We start from the raw sequence: 17861 nt of genomic DNA, 5'->3' as shown, positions 1-17861 counted from the left end.
ATTGGAGATTCTTATTGGCCTGGTCAAACTTGCTTGACATTAAGAATCTCAGGCTTAATACCAGCTGGTAAAACAAAGCTGGTATTAACCCCTTATTACCCAGCGTGCTACCCGCCACCAGGGCCGCTGGAAAAGTTGGATACAGCGCCAGAAGACGGCGCTTCTATGAAAGCACCATTTCCTGGGGCGGCTGTGAACTACAATTTTCAGCGAGGGGGACCCAGAAAGCTTGGGCCACCCTGTGCTGCGGATTCCAATTCCCAGCTGCCTAGCTGTACCTGGCCGGACACAAAAATTGAGCGAAGCCCATGTCTGTTGTTTTTTTTAAATTATTTAATGAAATTCATGAAATAACTAAAAAAGGGCTTCCCTGTATTTTTGGTTCCCAGCTGGGTACAATAGGCAGCTGGGGGTTGGGGGCAGCCCGTACCTGCCTGCTGTACCTGGCTAACATACAAAAATATGGTGAAGCTAGGTTAGGACCGTGAGATAGGCGGACAAGGCCGCAGAAACGCGGAGTCCCATCTGCGATATCTCCTGCTAACTATACTTTGTTGTTTCTGAGCCTTGTGGGTCGTGTTTACTTTTTATGGATATCATAAATAAAGAAGAAATTTTATTACAGCACCGGTGTTTCCAAGTCTTTGCTGGATTTTCTTTATAACCATAAAAAAATAAAAAAATGTACACAATATATAGTTGTATAAAAATAAGTAACTTTAAAAAATGACGTAGCGCTCCGCAGTATTTTTGATTCTCTTAATTTTTTTTTTTAATTATTTAAAAAAGTAATTAAAAAAAATGTGTGGGCTCCCGCTGTATTTTGACCGCCAGTCTGGTAAAGCCAGGCAGCTGGGGGCTGGGATTCTCGGCAGCCCCCAGCCACCTCTGGAAATGGCACATTGTTTCTTAGCACCATTTCCTGGCACTTCACCCGCCTCATCCAGAGGCCCTGATGGCAGTGGCACGCTGGGTAATAAAGGGGTTAATACCAGCTTTGTATTCTCAGATGGTAGTAAGCCCGAAATTCATGGTGTCGCGCCAAATTAGACATGGCCATCATGAATTTCTAGTAAACAGTAAAAAAAAAATACAACACAGAGAATTTTTTTTTAGAAATAAAACAAAAAAAACATTTAGAGACTCCATCTTTATAATAATAAATATCCTTAGTCCAACATATTCCACAGGTAGAGCATTGTCAATTTCATCACTCTGTACATACAGCGTCTATACACAGTGAGAAACACAGAGAGCCAAGTCAGCTCTGCTACATTGCTCTCTACAGAGCAAGAAGCAGGCTGACAGTGAGGGGATGATTGCACTTGCGTCTCGCATGGGCATCAACCCACATGGATGGATCTCAGCACAGGAGCGCTTCAGCTGCTGGAAACACATGCAGCCGACCCGCTGCTATCGGGAGATTGTGCGCTGTGATGTGACACTCGCACAGTGACAGTCAAAGTTCAATCGAGTCCATGAGCCATGGACTCGGATGAACCCTGACGTCACCGCCAACATGGCCAAAAACAGCCGATGACTGCAGAGTGACGAGCAGTGAAAACCCCAGGAAGTTAAGAGGACCTTTGATAACATCATAGTCATGTGATCAGTCTGTAAGCCAATGTCTGTGCAACAGGGGTGGGGAACCTTTTTACTGCCAAGGGCCATTTGGAAATTTCTACCAGCCTTCGGGGGCCGCACAAAATTATCAATGTGAAAATTACCCGGCTACATTTGGTCAAATAATTAATTAACTCACCCCTACTGTGGTGGTTGGAGCTGCTTCTCTTTGGTATGGCGGTTAAATATCGGTGATATTGATCATATTGCTTCTCACAGCTACTGTTCCAGGATTGTCTTGGCCTGGAGCGCAGTCAACTCTTCGTGATAATAAGATCGGTAAATCATATAAATCACATAACAGACACTGGGACTGCTGTACATACATCACAGGAGGGGCTGGGGGCATATACATCACATAGGAGAGGCTGGGACTGATGTATATACATTACAGGAGATGCCCCATCCTCTCCTGTGATGTATATGCCCCCAGCACCTCCAATGTGATGTATATGCTCCAGCATCTCCAATGTGATGTATATGCCACCAGCCCCTCCTGTGATTTGTATGACCCAGCCCCTCCTGTGATGTATATGCCCCAGCCTCTCCTGTGATGTGTATGCCCCCAGCGTCTCCTGTGATGTGTATTCCTCCAGCATCTCCAATGTGATGTATTTGCCCCATCCCCTCCTGTGATGTATATGGCTCCAGCATTTCCAGTGAGGTATATGACCCAGCTCCTCATGTGAAGTATATGCTCCCAGCGTCTCCTGTGATGTGTATGATCCAGTCCCACCTGTGATATATACATCACAGGAGGGTCTGGGAGCATATGCATCACAAAAGAGGCTGAGGGCATATACATCACTGGTGGGGCTGAGGGCATATATATCACATCACTGGGAGGCATAGATATGGCTTTGGGGCACAGACAGCATTTGGGGGCACAGACATCACTGGAGGAGCACAGACAGCGCTGAAGGAGCACAGACAGCACTGGGGGGCATAGACAACACGGGGGGCATAAACAGCACTGGGAAACCACAGACAGCACTGGGGGGCATAGACAGCACTGGGGGGCATAGACAGCACTGGGGGGTGCAGAGACAGCACTGGAAGGGTGCAGAGACAGCACTGGGAGGGTGCAGAGACAGCACTGGGAGGGTGCAGAGACAGCACTGGGGGGGTGCAGAGACAGCACTGGGGGGGCATTGATAGCACTAGGGGGGTGCAGAGACAGCACTGTTGGGGGTGCACAGACAGCACTGGGGGGGGTGCAGAGACAGCACTGGGGGGGTGCAGAGACAGCACTGGGGGGGGGTGAAGAGACAGCACTGGGGGGCAGAGAAAGCATTGGGGGGAAAGACAACACTAGGGGCAGAGACAGCACTGAAGGCACAGAGACAGCACTACGGAAGCACAGACAGCACTGTGGGGGTACAGACAGCACTCCTGGGTGCTGGGGGAAATGGACAACACTTGCGGAGCACAGAAATCACTAGGGAGGCACAGACATTACTGGGGGTATTACACAGCCCTAAGGGAGGGGGGCACACAGCCCTAGGGGAGGGAGGGCACACAACCCTAGGGGTGGGGGGGCACACAGCCCTGGGGGAGAGGGCACACAGCCCTGGAAGAGAGGGCACACAGCACCAGGAGGCGGCACATAGTCCTGGTGGGGGGGCACAGTGGGAGTGGACAAACGGCACCTGGGAAGCAGGCACATAGTACAGGGTGAGCAGGCACAGCACAGTGGAAGCACGTACATTGGGAGCGAGCACACAGCACAGTGGGAACGCACACAGGGGGAGCAGGCACACATCACAGTCGGAGCTAGTACTGGGGGAGCGGGCACACAGCACAGTGGGAGCGCATACTGGTGAGCGGGAACACAGCACACTTGGAGCAGGCACACAGTGCTGGAAGCTGTGAAATTGCTGCTGGTCCTCTCCCGTGGGACAGGGCGCAGAGCGCTAACCCACAAAGCAAGTCTGAGCACACAGGCACTTACCAGCGTTTAGTAGTGAACGCTGAATGAGCATCCTCGCAGAGCACATGGGGATTTTAAGGGCCAGCAGCTGGTAATACACGGCAGCCGGCAGATTCCCGGGGGCCGCAGAAAAGATTCCCCACCCCTGCTGTACAACAGTCACACCAGACTGGTAACGTGGCTATGACGTCATTGAAGGTCCTGTAAGTCCAGTGTTGGTTACCGGGCGGCACAGCAATGATTGATCGAAGAGGCAGAAGCGGCCGGGAGACAGTCTGCACGACACGTCGCGGGACCTGTAAGTATGATCATAATACTTTTAATAATGTGCTTTCTTTTTACAGCCCATGGACCCGATCTGTAATATGAGCTTTCCAGGAAAGCTCGTGATAGAGATCGTGCACACGATCACTATGTGATTGGTACGACCCCCGATCTTTACAGATCGGGATCGCCCATCCCTATTTATATACAAATAGATCTCTACTACAAATGCACATTTGCATACACATACACTGTGTACAGATTACACCATTTTTCAGTTTCTTCCAGGTCATGACCTGAGTAATCTGGATAGTTCATGAGCTAGTCAACTGAAAGGTTCTTCAGTTTCTCACTCAGGATGCGCAGCTTCTGTATATGTCCTGGTAGCTTCCTCTACTGCTCTACACCGATCACACAGATCAGTGTGGGACAGGAAGCAAGAGCAGTTCTCTCAGTGATCGGGAAGGACGCGGTCTCAGCATTCTCCATCATTACATGAAGCTGCCTCCAGACTGTAAGAGGCACTCCCCTACTAGCAAGATTTTTTTTCTTGTTAAAAGTGTCTTATAGTCCAAAAATGTGTTAACTTTGAAAGTAATTTGGCTTTCTCATTCAATTATGCAATGGTCTCTTACATGTTTTTTGTACAATTTATCTATAAAATATAAAAGTTCTCCCTGTGTGAGTTGTTTTGATGGTTTGATTTTCCAGTAATTCAGATTTCAAAATCTAGGTATGAGTATGGCTTCTTCCCTGTGTGAATTCTCTGGTGTATCATAAGATCTGATTTCTGGTTAAAAGATTTCCCACATTCTGAACAGTAAAAAAATTTCTTTCCTGTGTGACTGCTGTGGTGCTTCACAAGGTCAGATTGCTCTGCATAACATTTTCCACATTCTGAACATGAAAACGGCTTCTCCCCTGGGTGCATTGTCTGATGTGCAACAAGATGTGATTTACGTGCAAAACATTTCCCACATTCTGAACATGAATATGGCTTCTCCCTTGTGTGAGTTCTCTGGTGTCTAACAAGATTTGATTTATCTGCAAAATATTTTTCACAATCTGAACATGCAAATGGCTTCTTCCCTGTGTGCGTTGCCTGATGTAAAACAATGTATGATTTACGGGCAAAACATTTCCCACATTCTGAGCATGAATATGGCTTCACCCCTGTGTGATTTTGCTGGTGTCTAAGAAGATTTGGTTTCTGTGCAAAACATTTCCCACATTCTGAACATGAGAAAGGCTTTTCCATTATGTGACGTCTCATGTGTAAAACAAGATTGAATTTAAACACAAACCATTTTCCACATTCTGAACATGAATATGTTTTCTCTCCTGTGTCTCTTCTCTTATGTGAAACAAGATGTAATTTAGTTGCAAAACATTTTCCACATTCTGAACATGAATGTGGCTTCTCCCCTGTGTGAATTCTCTGGTGTCTAATAAAACTTGATTTATATACAAAGCATTTTCCACATTCTGAACATGAATGTGGCTTCTCCCCTGTGTGAATTCTCTGGTGTCTAATAAAACTTGATTTATATACAAAGCATTTTCCACAATCTGAACATGAATATAGCTTCTCGCCAGTGTGAGTTTGTTGATGTGTAACAAGATCCGATTTCTTTACAAAACATTTTCCACATTCTGAACATAAATGTGGCGTCTCCCCAGTATGAACTCTTTCATGCCTAACAAGACGTGATTTCTGGTTGAAATATCTCCCACATTTAGAACAAGAAAATCTATTCTCAGTGTGAATTTTTTGATGCTTAACAAAAGATGTTTTGAGGGGAAACCTATTTCCATATTGTGTATTTGAATTTTGTTTCTTTGCTTTAAGAGCACTTTGTTTTTTAATGCCTCTTTTGTGACTTTTACTTTTTTTAGTAGTCTGTAATGAATCAGAAAACAGGACCTGTTTCATAGGATCAGATGATAGATCTTTGCTGTAAAAGGATGATGGGATATCTGAAGTAATCACATTCGCTTGAATTGTATCCTGTGTGAAGTCAATGTCATCGGATTTAAAAATTGAAGCAGTCAGTTGTCCCTCTGATCTCCAGTCACCATCGTCTGCAAAAGTATAAAAAGAATTGTTATTTTTGAATACAATATCCTTGAAATGTATATTTTTGAACATTCCTACTTAAAATGTCCATAGCAATGTCAAGTTATGAAGCAAAATTTTCTTATTCACTAAAGCCTGCTTTACATGTTACGATTTCGAATATGATATCGTATGCGATCGTAACCGCCCCCATCGTATGTGCAGCACGTTCAATTTGTTGAATGTGCCGCACAAATGATTAACCCCCGTCACGCATACTTACCCGTCCATACGACCTCGATGTGGGCGGCGAACATCCATTTCCTGGAGTGGGAGGGATGTTCGGCATCACAGCGACGTCACGTGGCAGCCAGCCAATAGAAGCGGAGGGGCGGACGTGAGCGGGACGTAAACATCGCGCCCACCTCTTTCCTTCCGCATTGCCGGCTGGAGCCGCGGGATGCAGGTAAGATCTGTTCAATGTTCCCGGGGTGTCACACACTGCGATGTGTGCTGCCTCGGGAACATAGAACAACCTGACGTGCAATTCGTCAGGATTCAACACTGTGTATGCGATGAACGTTTTAACGTTCAATCGCAATCGCACGTACCTGTCACACACTACAATGTACCTTACGATGCCGGATGTGCGTCACTTACGACGTGACCCCGCCGACACATCGTAAGATATATTGTAGCGTGTAAAGCGGGCTTAAGACAATGACAGTTCACAGCCTACTAAATGATCTCATAGTACGAGCAAGGTGTTTGTTTGTTCATACTGCCTCCCAACCATTGGTATAAAAATCAACCATAAATGCTATATAGGTGAAAATGATACCATTAAAAACTTATACTCATCCCGAAAAAACAAGCCCCCACTTAGGTCTATCATCTGTCAAAGGAAAAACAGAGGGTTTCCACATTATTAGTCGATCAAAGGCTGTTAAAAAGCAACATAACGTCCATAAACTAATCCAGCAAAATCTGCTCTACCAAAGTCAAATCGCACCCCTCACTTCTGAGCCTTGCAGTGTGTGCAAACCACGTTTAGCATTCTTCTATTTGGCATTGCTGTAGTGACAAGAATCCACTGAATTTATGGTGTGCGTGTCGCCTGGAGCACAATCTGGGCACTATGTGATGGGCAATAAAATTGAATATTTTCAATGTTCACTCTCCAACACCCATTCCATGCTGATTTCCAGAAAGTACCTGTGGTGTCAATAAGTCAATCCTTCTATAAATTAATTCACTGAGGGTTATAAATGTAAAAATGGAGTAACCTCTTTAGAGAGTTTTCTACTGCTATGGTTTTCTACCATTCTGTCAAATTCAGCAAATCATGTGTGACATCTCCTCTGATATCTCCTCCAGGGACACTTGCATCTGTCATCAGGTGCCGACACAATAACTGCATTCCAATACCTAAATTGCGCGCCTTCCCTTTTCAGCCCTGCCCAGACAGCAGTGTACAACTGTGTATGATTGTCGGATTCAGAAGAAGTTGGAAAAAAAATTGTAATGTCCTTATGATTTTTATCATCCTTTGTGAAAATGAAAAAAATTGGGGCTACATGAACATTTCAGTGAAAAAAAAATGGTTGCATTACATTTTGTGTTAATTCCAGAATGTGATTTCTGATACTCTGAAGATTTTCTAAAATCTAGGCCCCTCAAAGCAATTCAAAAGTGATTTATTACCCAAAAATAGGTTTTGTTAATTTATTTGAACATATAAACACTTGATGCTAACATAAAGTGACACATGTTAGATGTGAAAAATGGTTGCTTGTTCGGAACAGAAAAAGTTGTTAAAAGGAATCTGTCAGGTCCCATCTGCTCTCCAACCTAGCAGTAATGATACTTGTATGGCCAAATTCCCTGCCTAACCATCCCTGTATAACGCTATTCACTAATATGAATGTTTAAAGAAACTACTGCTAATCCTTGCTGTCCCTATGCTAATTAGACCTGTGACTAGCAGAGGGGCATTGTTTCCCCAGACTAGTCACCCCTTTTTTCATGTTATTAATCCCTTGTGAGCGTGAACATGATTTAGAAGAGTCAGCGTCACAGTCAGTTCCTGGAAATCTCACGCATGTGCGCGGCTCATTTTGATAGCGTCAGTGCGCCTCAAAGTCGGGTGTATGCATACCGGCTTCATTAGGTGCACTGCATTGGAAGTTAAGAAAACGGCTCACATATACATCTTCTGAACTTCTAGTCATGCACAGTGCACCTAATGAAGCCGGGAAGCGTCCACCCTGCTTCAAAGGCGTTCTGATGCTACTCAAATGAGCCGCACGCATGAGCAAGATTTCAAGGAACTCACTGTGCCACTGGCTCATGGAAATTATGTTATCACTGCCACATGGTTATCATAACATGGAAAAAGAACAAACTAGTCTGATGAACTAATGCCCCTGCGACTAGTCACAAGATTAATTAGCACAGGGAGAGCAAGCTTTAGAAGTAATTTTTTTAAAACATTCATATTAGTGAATAGCATTGTACAGGGCTGGTTAGAGAGAGAATGTGGGCATACAGGTATGAATGCTGCTGTGTTGGAGGGCAGAGGGGACCTGACAGGTTAAAAAGTCTGAGAATAGATAACAAATCTACTGAAATGATCAAACTCAATAGTCGTCATCAGTAAAAAAGTAGTAATATGAGTTTCTTGAAGAAATAGTAGACAAGAAAACTTTTAAAATCGTACAGAGCTGAGGTGTCTTAAATTTAGATCTTGGACGTTTGGCAGAAACAATAGTGACCCTTTTTTAAATACCAGAGATTCCAGACTCACATAATTGAAACAGACCAATCAGACATATCAGAAATACTATCAAGTACAGGTTTTTCACAAACACTGACTCCACAGGCTTTTTCATGCACCATACTTTGATCCCCTTGAGTGACCTTTGGCGGATGCAGAGAAAAGGAATTCCTTCCATACTTTTCTCAAGATGGTGCAGTGTATTGCAGTGATGTTCCTGGGATGATGGAAAAATGTACCATTGAGTACAATGTGAGTGGAGACTCTTTATTGATTCATTGCAAAAAAAGTCTGAAAGCTGCTACTGCACAATGACGGCAAGTATGCTTCCGTGTCTATAGGGTATTCTGCGCACTTGAAGGAAAACTATAAGAATTTAGACTTTATTCTCAATAAACTTAACTATGAGGATCAAGGATGGTGAATATGTGGTGATCTGAAAGTTCTCTATTTGCTCCTTGGGCAGCAAGAAGGATACACAAAGTATCCATGCTATTTGTATGAATGGGACAGCCAGAATAGAAGTCATGACTGGAGCTAAAAAAGTTGGCCAACATGAACATCTTTTCAACTTGGACTCAAGAACATACTGTAGTTGTGCAAAGTTTAGTTGATCTCACTATCGTTCTCCTGCCACCACTCCACATTAAGCTTGGACTGAAGCCCTTTGTGAAAGATCTACCTAAAGAAGCAGAGACTTTTAAGTATTTGTGTACCAAGTTTCAGGGACTGTCCGAAGCAAAGCAAAAGGAAGGTATTTTTCTGGGTCTGGATATTCAAAAGCTCATGAAGGAAGATGTGTTCAAAACAAAAATGAAAGCTGTTGAGAAAAGGGCTTTGGATTCTTTTAAAAAAAGTTGTGAAATTTCTAGGTAACAACAAAGATCCAAAACTTAAGTCCATTGTGGAGAACATGCTGAAATGTTTCAAAGCTTTGGGATATCTGATGAATTTGAAGATACATTTCTTACATTACTATTTGGACCACTGTCCTGAAAACCTTGGTGCTGTATGTCAAGAACAAGGAGAAAAATTTCATGAGGATGTCAAGGAGATGGAAAGATGATATCAAGGGAGATGGAACATGATGGCGGGCGACTACTGGATACTTCCAAGAGAAGATCCGCAGGCCTTCTATAAGAGCAAAGGGATCAAGAGAAACTTTGAAGAGAAAAGGAAAAAGAGCACACAATTTTCAATAATGTTGCAGAATTAGTGTTCAATATTTTTTTATATATAAAGTATATATACTATTGAGTACATTTTTTGCTACACTAAAGTTTTTTTCTCATAGAATGTTAGGGTTGGAAGGGACCTCTAGGGTCATGGTGTCCAACCCCCTGCTCAGTGCAGGATTCATTAAACCATCTCAGATAGATGTCTGTCCAGCCTCTGTTTGAAATCTTCCTTCTTTCATCTCGTGGCAGCCTGTTCCACTCATTGATCACCCTCAGTGTCAAAAAGTTTTTTCTCTAATATCTAATCTTTATCTTCGACGTTTCAGTTTAATTCCATTGCGCCTTGTGTTTCAATGTGCAACTGAGAATAAGGATGATCCCTCTACATTGTGACAGCCTGTCAGAAATGTGTAGGCAGCTATTAAGTCTCCTCTTAGCCTTCTTTTTTGCAACCTAAACATTCCCAGATCCTTTAACCGTTCCTCATACAACAGTTTTCAGTCCGTTCACCATCCTAGTAGCTTTTCTCTGAACTTGCTCCAGTTTTTCTGTCTTTTTTTCAATGTGGTGCCAAGAACTGGACACAGTATTCCAGAAGAGGTCTAACCAAAGAGGAGTGGAGGGGGATAATTACTTCAAGTGACCTAAATGCTATGCTTCTTTTAATACATCCTAGAACTGTTTTTCATTTTTTTCTGCTGCATCACACTGCTGACTCCTGTGCAGTCTGTGATAAAATAGTATACCCAATTCATTTTTGCACATGCTGTTGTTTAGTTCTATTCCTGATATTCTGTAGAGGTTATTTTTGTTTTTTTCCGCCCAGATGTAGAATTTAGCATTTCTCCCAGTTAAATACCATTCTATTAGTCACTGTCCATTGTTCCAGTTTACTGAGATCCTTCTGAATGCTTTCTCTGTCTTTTCTAGTATTAACTATCCCTCCTAGATTTGCATTGTCTGCAAATCTGATTAGTTTACCTACAGTTCAATTACGTAGATCATTTATAAAGATGTTGAATAGTACTAGAGCTAAAACAGAACATGGTGGTACCCACTTGAAACACTCTTCCAATTGGATGGGCAACCATTTATTACCACTCTTTGAGTACGATCACTGAGCCAGCTAACAATCCACCTAACTGTAGCCTTGTCAGTCCCATACTTAGTAATTTTTCCAATAAGGATGGTATGAGATACTTTATCAAATGCTTTGCTGAAATAGTAGTATACTATATCTACCGCATTTCTCTGATCCACCACGTCTATGATTTCATCATAGAAGGAAATTGTATTAGTCTGCAATGGCTTGTTTACTACAAACCCATGCAAGCTTTGGTTATTTATTGTATTTTTATCCGGTGGTCACAAAGTAGGACAGAAGGGGTTAATACTGCACTGTGACAAAAAATATTGGAATACACAAATTGTCCTTGATGATGATGTTTTAGTCAACGTGTTTCGGTGATAAAATCTCCTTCAGGAATATGAACCATCTCTGCTTATAGATAGTGTGGATTGTTTTATTCCTTCTGTAGTACAGATAAGATCAGTTGAAGTTACATTTGCTCTCTTAGGAACACAGATGTAATACAGGAATGTATAAGTTCAGCCTTCTCAACATCACCTTTTTCATCTTGTAAAAATCCTGTATAATCTGTGACCATTTTTTTCTTTCGAGTTACACCTCCAAATTATTTTTAATTGCTTTTGGTCTCCCTTGCAAACCTCACTTCATTACTGGCTTTATCTCTTCTAATGTTTGCCATTCAGTAGCGGTCATGCCCCTCTTCTCTGGTGGGGACGCCGGCTCTCTCACCTTGCTAACCGCCCAGCGGTGGCTGCTCTGTCCCCGGTCTATGCTGCTGACTCACAGGGCTGCACACGCTGCACAGGCCTCATTAGAATGGCCGTAGGGTGCGCACAGACACCTTGTCTTAAAAGGGCCAGCACGGCCTGACCCAGAAGCGCCTCTCAGTTATTTAAGGCACCTTCCACTGCTGCAACAGTTAACACTGGCCGCTTCCACTATATCTGCTGCAAGTCTCCATGCTGGCCACTTCCACCATATCTGCTGCAAATATCTACGCCAGCCGTTTCTCACGGTATCCACTTCTGTCGCTGGCAATGCAGTCACCCATCCATCTCGGCCGTATCCATGACACCGGCTGCTGCTGTTTGTATCATCAGAGACTGTCCATGTCCATACTCCTGGGGCCTGCTGTCACAGCATCAATCTTTCTGAGTGGCACCTGGTCTCACACCTGCAGCACAACACCCTTACCATCAGAGGCTCTGGTGAAAACAAGGTGTGATTCCGTAGTTAAGCCCCTTTGGGTTTTCTGTGCGCGGTGGCCCAGTGGGTCTGCTCATCCCGTGCTCTCCTAGAAAGCATTACATCTTTGTTCTTTATTTCCACGTCTAATAGCAGGTTTCTCAAAAGAATTCATTAGCCTCCTACTATTTCCTGGCCGTATAAGTCCCATCCTATATTACTCTAGTTTAAAGCTCTCTCGATGAGTGTATTAAGGAGTCTACCAAATATGTGTTTTCCTGTTTTTTAAAGACGCAGTCCATCTCTAACAATGAGTCCAAACCAAAATTTGCCGGCAGCACCATTGACATAGCCAGTTATTCACCTGTAGAATCCTGTTCAATCTTCACTTTCCAGACTAGGTCTTCAAAGTCTCTGCATATAGTTTCCAGGTCCTTTTGTGTTGTGTCATATGTTCCTACATGTATTAGTAGAAATTGGTAGTCATATGTAGCACTGAAGAGTCTTGATATCCTATCAGACACATCTTTGATTAAAGAATATACGTCTGGAACACCAATGGTGTGATCAAGGTGCAAGACTCAAAAATATACAACTAAACAATAGGATAAAGAGTTGCACACCAATCACAATGTATAGGGGAATAATGAAAAGCAAAACTGCTATGGGAATACTAGACTGAAAAATACAATGGACTATCTGAAAAAAGTGAAAAACATGAAAATGGTATATGCAGGTTTTTTAACTGCAGGTGAGGTTACTTTTTTCAGATAGTCCATTGTATTTTTCAGTCTAGTATTCCCATAGCAGTTTTGCTTTTCATTATTCCCCTATACATTGTGACTGGTGTGCAACTCTTTATCCTATTGTTTACATCTTTGATTTGGGGACCTGGAAGACAGCACACTTCTCATGAGGTGATGTTTGGTCAGCAGATAGCGGCTTCTGTTCCTCTCAATAGGGATTTCCCCACTACCACATCTCTCCTTTTCTTCCTCTCCACAGCACTTCTTTTTTTCCCTTCAAGAGGCTTCTGATTGCTTACTGAAGTGTTCTTTGTGAGCAAAGCACTTTTTTTATGTACATCTTCAGAGTTGTCCTGCGTGAGAGCCTGGCAATGGTTCTTCATTGGTTTGAGTGCTGACCAGAAAACCCAAGTATTGCATACCTGTGTTATTTATGATGGACCATTGGAGTCTTGACCAGAAAAGTATAAAAGTATTAGCGCTCCCCATTTCAGGAGTGATTGTGCAGTACTTTAAAATTCCTTAAGATCAAACTCATAATGGCGTTTCTGAAGTGGAGTTATGCCATGAAACCAGGGATCGAGCCAAGAAAACAAATGTTTTGCAGACATGAATAAATGTATATTACAGATATCAACGGCACACAGCTCAGAGATATACCATGGCGCAAGTGTAATTTTTTCTGTGTAGTTTATTGCAATTCACTTTAAAGTTGGGGAATATTATTTAATTGACGACACTGCGGTGAAGACTATGAAAGGCAGGGGCGCGTGTGCAAGTGTAAAAAAAAAAAATCTGCATACGCGCCTATGCCTCTCATAGTCTTCACCGCAGTGTGTCCAATTTTAATAAAGACAGAATTACTGTGGCAATGTGCACGTGCTGCAAATTGCAGCAATGGCGGTGCGATATTCAAATAAAGAAAAGGGGGCATGCCAGAGGAATAAACTCAGAGGACCCGCCCCACAAAGGCCCGTCCCAGTTACACTTGTCAATCAACTGCACTTTAATTGACAAGTGTAATGGGGACAGGCCTTCTGCAACTTTGTTTAAAGATATTTCATCAACCAAGCATCAGATCTTTCTACAACAGGAATGCCTGGATTCAGTATCTTAATGCCAGTATGGCGCTGCCTGCACCTCATATAGCAAAATCCTGGTGGTTGGTTCTCTTTAAGTGAGTTTCTAACTTGTCAGCACATTCTACGCACGCTGTCATTTGTGTTTGTAATTTACAGATCTGGGCAGGTAAGAGTCAGCATCTTGTAACTTCAGAAGGAAGGTGAATCCTCCAGATTTTAAGCTCTATAGAAGAAGGGCGCTTTTAGTGCCCAATGTAATTTGAACAGTTTCAAAGTAAGGAGAATGTTGTGGTTTAGTGTCAAAATAGTGATTGTCATAATTGTGGACGACACCACCAATAAAGCAGCCACAGCCAGTGACTGAGAACAATCTGTGACTTCTCTGCATTTAGTGGTTACTACTCACCTGGGTAGCCATATGTAGGAGTCTCCTCTTTACACCACTCATCACTCCTCACATATGTCTCTGTAGTATTAATATTGGTCAGATGTTTACCCTGAAACAAATATTGTAAAAAGTCACAGACAGATGGAGACGTCACATCTATGATCAGCTCTAATCCTGCCATCTCCACCGTATAAAGTATATATTTATATATATAAGTATAAAACATATAATACTGGTGGATAAAACAAGACTGAGCACAAGACCTTCACAGCCGTCTACTACCGTGTTTTTCCAAAAATAAGACACTGTTTTATATATTTTTTGCCCCCCAAAAAAGCACTAGGGCTTATTTTTGGAGGAGGTCTTATTCTTGGAGAAACAAGGTTGGGGGTAAGTTTACCCCCCAAAAAAGCAGACCCCCCACTTCCCAGGAGGCTCATACTCACCAGACCAGGACGTCTGCGTGGTTCCCAGGTCCTCCTGTGATCTCCGGTCGGTGCTGCACGCCGTCCTAAACTGCTGCTAGCTGACACACACACAGAAGATCACAGGCACACACAGCAGCTCACGCACACAGCAGATCACTCACACACTCACACACACACACACACACACACACACACACAGCAGATCACACACAGCAAATCGCAGACACACACAGCCGATCACAGATACACACAGCCGATCACAGATACACAAAGCCGATCACAGGCACAGACACACAGCAGATCGCAGATATACACAGCAGATCACACACAGCAGATCGCAGGCACACACAGCCGATCACAGATACACACATCCTATCACAGGCACACACAGCCGATCACAGATACACACATCTGATCACAGACACACACAGCCGATGACAGATACACACATCCGAACGCAGACACACACAGCCGATCGCAGAAAAACACAGCCGATCGCAGACACACACACAGCCGATTGCAGACACACACAGCCGATCACGATCACACACACACACACACACACACACACACACACACATCACATCACATTACATCCAGCACTTACGGCAGCAGGGAATGAGAGCAAGTCACGTGTCCGGCCGCAGGTCCTGTTCGTCGCATTGCACTGCCTCTCAGGATTCTCCCGGCGAGAAGAGATCGGTGTCACTGGATGAGGTGAGTGTGTATGCGATCCGATGTGTGTGCGATCCGATGTTTGTGTGTGCGATCTGTGTGTGCGATCCGATGTTTGTGTGTGCGATCTGACTGTGTGTGCGATCCGATATTTGTGTGTGAGATCTGGTGTGTGTGTGATCTGATTGTGTGTGTGTGTGTGTGTGTGTGTGTGTGTGATCTGATGAGTGCGGGTGTGTGATCACTGCAGGTCCTGCCACTCAGTGTCGCGTGAGTGTAATTGCCGGGTGCCGCTGTCTATAATGAAGTGTCCTGCAGTATCTGTAACCTTTTTAGCTGCACGGACACTTCATTAAAGATCCGGGACAAGGGCTTATTTTCGGGGGAGGGCTTATATTTAAGCCTTTCTCCGAAAATGCTGAAAATCCCTGCTAGGGCTTATTTTTGGGGGAGGTCTTATTTTTGGAAAAACACGGTAGTGATGGGCGGACTTCCAGATATGCGGGATCAATGGGTCTAACCGGATTTAAAAAAAAAAAACAACAAAAAAAACCCCAAAAAAATGAATTGATACCGGATATCTGGCCGGACGCTGGTCTTCATATAAGTCTGTGGGGACCAGAATTCGGCACATAAAAATAGCGGTAGAAGGGATAGGGGGATTGGAGCAAGCACGCTATACTACCTTAGTTTCCGGCGCAGCTGTAACTACTTACGGGGCCGCTCATTATCGCTCATCCATATGCACAGCTGTTCCCGCCCACCAGAAGTCCCCGTTTCCGATTGGTCACACTAAGACACTCCCTCTGCATGTGTGACAGCGTTTGACTGCTTACAATCAAAGACCCTGCCTGCAGTTCTGTCGTGGTGAAAAATAAATAAAAATTGACATAGGATCCCCTGTAGTATAATACCCACAGCACAGATAAAGCATACAGCTACAGGCTGCAGCCCTCAGCCATGCGCTTCTCTTGGCTGTGTATCAAAATAAGAGGAACTGCATTCAGCTTTTTTTAATGATTTCCTCTCAATTGCCCTGGTGCGGTGGCAATCGGGGTAATAAGGGGTTAATAACACCTCACAGCTGCCAAGTCCAAGATTATTAACGGGGGAGGTCTCATAGACACCACCCCATTACTAATCTGAAAGTGAAAAATCACAGACGCTTGGACTACCGGTGGAGAAGGGAAGCAGTGAATATGTATGAGGCTAACGAGCGGCCCCAGACTTAGAATGAACGTCCCCAGAAGCAGTTATAGCCGCACATGAGATTTGGTAAATATAGCACTCTTCATTTATTCTTATTTTTCTTTTATTTATTTTTTTATTTCCCGAGTTGCCGGATCCAGATAATTTTCCTGAGAACACACAAGTACGTTTGAAACCGCGTAGAACCGAACTTTTACAGTCCGGGTCCGCCCATCAACACCGTTTATACATCATGGGGGAGACTTCATGACATTTTCTCTCCATCTACCTGATGATCCTGAGGAACATTGGGATTTTCTTGTTTACCGTCCTGTGGAAGAAGAGGACGGGGACATCTCTCTGGTGTTGTCATCTTACGGTATAGAACTGGAGGAAACACATACAGGGACTGAATTCATTCTTTACATATAGATAATTATTATAGGCCGTGAGTATTTACTCCTGTCTATTACCTGGTGATGTGAGGGGCTGGGGAACATCCATCTTTATTTCCTTGTGCAGATTGTTGTGTCCTTCTACGTACGCCCACTCCTCCATGGAGAAAAAAATGGCGATATCCTGACACCTTATAGGAACCTGACACATACAATGATACTGTCATTTCCCCAATCCCTTCATTGCGTTACTGTATAATGTCCCAGCATTCCCAGCAGTGTCACCTCTCCAGTCAGCAGCTCAATCATCTTGTAGGTGAGTTCTAGGATCTTCTGGTCATTGATGTCCTCATGTATCGGGGGGTGAGGTGGAGGCCCCATGATTGGGCTCAGGGGTCTTCCCCATCCCTCAGACACAGGGTCCTGACTGCGCTCACTAGAGGTCTTCTTCACTACTGTGTAATCCTGGTTATGGAGAGACACATTAATAAATCTCACTACAGACATTTCCAGAGTCCTCACCTCTCCAGTTCTGTTCGTTATTCCCATAGATAAGAATGATGTAATGTGACGTAATCAGAATCTCTCACCTCTCCAGTAAGCCGGAAGAGGATTTCTAGGGTGAGGTGTAATATCCTCTCCGCCATCTTGTCCCTGTCCATATCCATCCTTGACGGGTCAATCAGGAAAATTTTCTGATATAGAAGATCTCCACCGAAAGAATCCGATATTGTAGGGACCTTAATGGGAGGAAGATGATGATGTAACATCATAAAAAATCCTGTGTAATAAAACAATTACTGGAAATAATGAGGGGAAACATATCAGGAGATATAACTCACATCTGCGGCCGGCTT

General features: G+C 43.7%; 1 protein-coding gene across 1 annotated transcript in view; it reads right to left on the bottom strand.

Annotated features, from left to right (window-relative positions):
* Window positions 1-2816: 2816 nt before the first annotated feature.
* LOC142312193 (uncharacterized) overlaps window positions 2817-17861 on the bottom strand; it is an 83940-nt gene continuing 68895 nt past the window's right edge. Inside the window, exon 12 of the mRNA XM_075351094.1 lies at window positions 2817-5010. Coding sequence (XP_075207209.1) covers window positions 4533-5010 — 478 coding nt within the window. The 3' untranslated portion in view covers window positions 2817-4532. The remainder of the gene's footprint in view (window positions 5011-17861) is intronic.

This window comes from Anomaloglossus baeobatrachus, chromosome 5 (assembly GCF_048569485.1).
Source record: "Anomaloglossus baeobatrachus isolate aAnoBae1 chromosome 5, aAnoBae1.hap1, whole genome shotgun sequence".
In the NCBI taxonomy this organism is placed as follows: Eukaryota; Metazoa; Chordata; class Amphibia; order Anura; family Aromobatidae; genus Anomaloglossus; species Anomaloglossus baeobatrachus.
Note: the sequence above shows the minus strand (reverse complement) of the source record. Positions and strands in the feature narration are given on the sequence as shown.